The sequence below is a fragment of the Montipora capricornis genome, chromosome 2, assembly GCF_036669925.1.
Source record: "Montipora capricornis isolate CH-2021 chromosome 2, ASM3666992v2, whole genome shotgun sequence".
NCBI lineage: Eukaryota > Metazoa > Cnidaria > Anthozoa > Scleractinia > Acroporidae > Montipora > Montipora capricornis.
The window spans coordinates 40,495,861-40,500,860 of NC_090884.1; the positions used below are offsets into that span (position 1 = coordinate 40,495,861).

Here is a 5,000-nt window from a genome sequence, read left to right on the forward strand (position 1 = left end):
ATCAAATGCAGGACCTCCCTGAAAATTACTTTGTGTGAGTGGAGCTCCTGAGTAAATATATGGCTATTATTATTATTATTATTATTATTATTAGTAGTAGTAGTAGTAGTAGTAGTAGTAGTAGTAGTAGTAGTAGTAGTAGTATTATTATTATTATTATTATTATTATTATTATTTGTTATTTAACACAAGCGTTGAATTGTGCTTCATACATGAATAATGGAAAATAATTGTATTGTTCTTTTTGTGTTGTCCACAGACAGTAGTGTTGGTGCAGGTATTGATTCATACTATGAATACTGTTTGAAAGCCTACATTCTCCTAGGAGATGAAACATATTTGGAAAGGTTTAACAGGGTAAGCACCCCAGTATTCACTGATAACAGCAGTTGAAGGCAATGCAAAGGCCTCTTTTTTCATTGGCTTCTACCAATACAGGGGGTGCATGCGACTCCTATCCTGATTAAAATGGGACCTTTGCAGCTGGCAATCACATGATACAAAAACCGCCATACTAGAGAGCAAATTGCACACTGGGACATCTAAAACAAAATTAAAGTTGCTTTGTTTTACATGTAGAGGTCCCATTGTGCAATTTGCTCTCCAGTGTAGCAGTTTTTTTACCATGTGATCACCAGCTGCAAAGGGTCCATTTGCATGCACAACTTGTAATGCACTGCTTGTAGAACTTGATGTTCCCTGGAACAGTTTTTCAAATATCTGAAGTTGGTATAATCCAGGAAGTCAGCATGTCTAGGCTGCAGCACATCCAAATTCTGGTAACTGTTTTGTTAACTGCAATTATAATTGTTAGTGCTCTGCAACTTTGTTTTTAATACAGCACTACAAGTCCATAATGCAGTACATGAACCAAGGCCCATTGTTTTTGAGTGTACAGATGCATCAGCCTGACAGAACAGCTCATGCATATATGGATGCTCTTCAAGCTTTTTGGCCAGGACTCCAGGTTTGACAGATTCAACTGTTTTCTTCACATTACTTTTTTTGTTCAGCCTAACATGTAATGTGTTGTGCATACTGGCTATTTATAGCCAGTAAAGCTCTATGTCATCGTCGGTGTAAGACTGAAAGAAAGAAATAAATAAAGTAAGGACCATGTCACATCTTAAAAATCGACACTCAAAGGGAAACCACTGGTCAAACGAAGTTTGTGCATTTGTCAGTACAGACTCGTTTTTCCATGTGACATCGCTTTGTTATCAGAAAAGGCTTGGATTTTATGCTATACTGGCAGATATCAACATTTAGCAACATTTCTGTTACAAAACTTTTTAACACTGCAAAACAGTCCAATGACAAGTATGAAATGTTTTGAGATGTACGGGTAGCTATCAAATGAAATCTCATTAAATGCTACAGAAAAATCGAGCAGGTGCGTTATCTCCACTTAATGAATGCGTTCTGCACTTTGCCCACTATGCTTGTTTTTCAACTATTGTTAGTCTTACAAACATTATTTCGAATGAGCTTTTAGCATATTTAATGAAATGTTACGTGCAATGTGTTGACTTAAAAGTTACGTGGGATAACGAAAATAAAATTCTGTTAGGCAAAATAGCATTTATAAAGCAATTTTGTCACGTTCGCTTTCTTTCCAGAATTGCTGAAGTTTCAAATGAATATAAAAGAGGAAGAACCTTGGTTATTGTTTTTTGTGAAAAATCTCTGAGTTTTCCCAACAAATTTACAAAAAAGGCATATGTGCGGGGTCTTCATCTAATAATGTAACTTAAAATAATTTTAAGTTAAATTATTGTTCTCAACCTTGAGACTTTTTTGCCTTGTTAATGTGCGTTTTTTTCTTATCTGGTTTAACATGCATGTTTAAAAGTAGAAATGATCTATCATAATAAGTCACAAACAGTCTCCGACACAGCAAGCACATTTTCCCTCAGGGGACTATTTTGTAATTTGCCAGGGTTAAGGTTGGTCAATCTCATTTCCTCATTTTATAGCACAAATTACATATAAGCATTCCTTTGCACTATGAATCAATAGGTTCTTAAAGGTGATCTGAAGAAAGCCATTGAAACTCATCAGATGTTGTACGAAGTTTCCAAGAAACACACCTTCCTACCAGAGGTATGGTTACAAGTAAATACAAGTAAAATAATTATTATAGAATAATCAAGATTAAAATAATACAGTATTTTAGCTAAGGTAGTCTCTTGAAAAAAACACTTTTAATGAAAATTGGATATTAGCACTCAGTCATTTATGAATCCCTTCATTTACCAAAAGGGCAATAGCCATTTTCGCTGTACATAATAGAAGAAGAAGATTGCTGCAATAATAATATTTATTAATTGAACATGAAAGTTTAAACAGTTTTGTGATGTACTTTTCCTTGCAGGCCTTTACTATGGAATTTGAAGTTCATTGGGGGCAACACCCTCTTAGACCTGAGCTTGTTGAAAGCACGTACTTTCTGTATGAGGTGTGGAACAAACTCTCCTTTACTTTTCATAAACAAATCTTCTTGCTCTTCTCTGTTATCTTTTGAGCACAGATCCCATTGCTCTATTTTGTATCTCTAACGAAGAGCACAGGGTGTGATAGACCAAATGACAGATGCAAGGGAGGTTAAATCTGGATTGCCTTGATTCTGTATGGTAATGACTTGGGGAAACCAAACACAAAAATTGTTATTGTCCAATTTGAGTAATGCAATAATAAAATTTGCTTATTCAGGCCACAGGAGACCCATATTACCTTCAAGTTGGAAAGCACATTGTGGAAAAGATAAATGAGCATGCAAGGGTTCCTTGTGGCTTTGCTGCTCTTAGAGATGTGAGAACATTAAGTCATGAAGACAGGTACAGTCTGGAACCTCTCTTTCTGCATATTTCATTACCAGTCAGATCCATAGCAATCTAAGGATAACTTTATTAGCTTAGGGGCTCTCCTTGAGACTCCTAGCCAACAGATTTGTGTGCTTAATTGTTCTTAATGTGGTGAAAACATCAACTTGATTTTGAGCTACAAAAATATGAGTTGGTTTCAAGTAAAAAGGAAATTAGATCAATGTACATAGTTGTCACTTCCAGTATTGAGAAGGCAGAGACTAAAGCCGCGGCTACACAAGCGATTTTTTGCTCGCGCTGGTGGTGCGATTTTTTCAAGCTTTTTCGCATCACCAGTGTGAGATGAAAATCACACATGCAGCCACCCTTGAACTGGCGATGCGACAGGTGAAAAAAGCACAAGTTCTAAAAAAGTCGCCAGAGTTGAAACTTTCGCGACAAAATCGCAGAGATAGTTGCCCATGTAGCCACCCTGCAACTTTTTGCTTGCGCTTGCGACGCGACTTAAGAGTATTTAGCCAATGAAATTAAGGGAGGAATGTATGTTTATAGTGCCCAGGTCTCTTGAAGTATGTGATTCACGCGGCCTTCAATTTGTCGCCAAAACTTGTCACAAGTGTAGCCACCCTGGCACGCAGGCGACGCGACAAAATCTGAAAAAATCGCATCACCAGCGCGAGACAAAAATCGCTCGTGTAACCGTGGCTTAATTGCTTGTTCCTTCGTTTGAAAGCTGCAGCCAGTTACAGTGTTCCAAATAAGATTTTAAGGCAGCGTGCCAATATGGTATTCCTACGGGTCAATTCCCACTGATCCCACCAGATTATTATAAATTTCCATTAATTTGTCGGGTCATGCAGCTGATCTTGTCGGGTTTTTGACCCGAGACCCGTCACCTATCTGGAACACTGCAGTTAAGGCTGGCCTTTAAGCAGTGGACCATTTGTGAACATGATTTTTATGGTTATCTTCTTGCTTTCTACTTGCTTTATTTTCTGAAAAAAAGTAGCTAATCCATGAACCCCAACACAACATTCGTCATCTTAAAATAAGGCTGGCTCTTTTTTTTTCATAATTATTATACACTGTGTTTTTGTACCTTTTGCAATTTATTCTCTTTTCTTAGAATGGATTCGTTTGTGTTAGCTGAAACATTCAAGTATTTGTATCTGCTGTTTACTGAAAAGGAAGACCTGGCATTCAACATGAATCAGTTTATTTTTACAACTGAGGCTCACCTTCTTCCACTCAGTCTGTCCACTGCTACTGTCAACGAATCAGCTTCCCAGGTTAGATGATGTATTATGAATAATGAGAAAGAGCGGCGTGCACGTGTGCTTGAGACGGTGTCCAAATATTGGGTCAGTGTCACTGAATGGTTTCGTTTGATCTTTTTCGTTTGTAGCAACTGAAATATAATGTGACCTTGAGTGCAGACAATGAGCATGAATACACATGTCCAATCACACAGCACAATCAGGGTTCAACCGCAAAGTTTGCACAGGAGGTGCGGCGTAACAGTCACTCTCAGGCACAGGGGAGCTGCCCTAAGAAAAAGCAAGGCTTCACATTTAGCTCCAACAAGTGAGTCAAATTTCTTTACCTCAGATTTACATTGTTCAAATTGTGCAAGGTTATTTGGGGGGTGTGGGGGGCTGTATTCTCAAAATGATTGCATTTACATGTAACTAACTCAGCTTAATCGAAAAGAAAATGACTTCAAACAATGACAACACGAGGAATGCGAGACTTCTGCACAGCTGACAAATGATGTTGTGTATGTGCCAATGGGTAAAGTTTTTCTTACAGGAATAGAAGCTATGATTTTTTGATTACTTGTTCCATTGCTCTATCACTAAGATACCAGAGACTCATGAGAGCAAGGTCATTATATCCGTCTTTGTGACATAAAATGTACTTTAACTTATGCCATACACCTCAAGGCTGCTGCCTAAGAAAATTTTAAAGGGGCCCTCAGAGCTAAACGCTGAGAACTTAGGAGCCCAACATATGAAGTGAAAGGTGTTGCTGTGAAAAATTAAGGAGCCCAGAGCTATTCTTTGGGAGCCCCAGGCTACCGGGCTCCTGTTAGGCAACAGCCTTGCACCTAACCACCTATCCCTTTGTGGTGAAATTTCATGAACATAGCTTATTTCTTACTCAGAAGTATGTTTA

At 38.0% G+C, this 5,000-nt stretch overlaps 1 protein-coding gene across 1 annotated transcript in view; it reads left to right on the top strand.

Annotated features, from left to right (window-relative positions):
* LOC138021367 (ER degradation-enhancing alpha-mannosidase-like protein 3) overlaps positions 1-5,000 on the top strand; it is a 25,682-nt gene that overhangs the window by 9,576 nt on the left and 11,106 nt on the right. Inside the window, exons 9-15 of the mRNA XM_068868233.1 lie at positions 260-357; positions 842-967; positions 2,020-2,103; positions 2,375-2,458; positions 2,713-2,837; positions 3,952-4,114; positions 4,231-4,409. Coding sequence (XP_068724334.1) covers positions 260-357; positions 842-967; positions 2,020-2,103; positions 2,375-2,458; positions 2,713-2,837; positions 3,952-4,114; positions 4,231-4,409 — 859 coding nt within the window. The remainder of the gene's footprint in view (positions 1-259; positions 358-841; positions 968-2,019; positions 2,104-2,374; positions 2,459-2,712; positions 2,838-3,951; positions 4,115-4,230; positions 4,410-5,000) is intronic.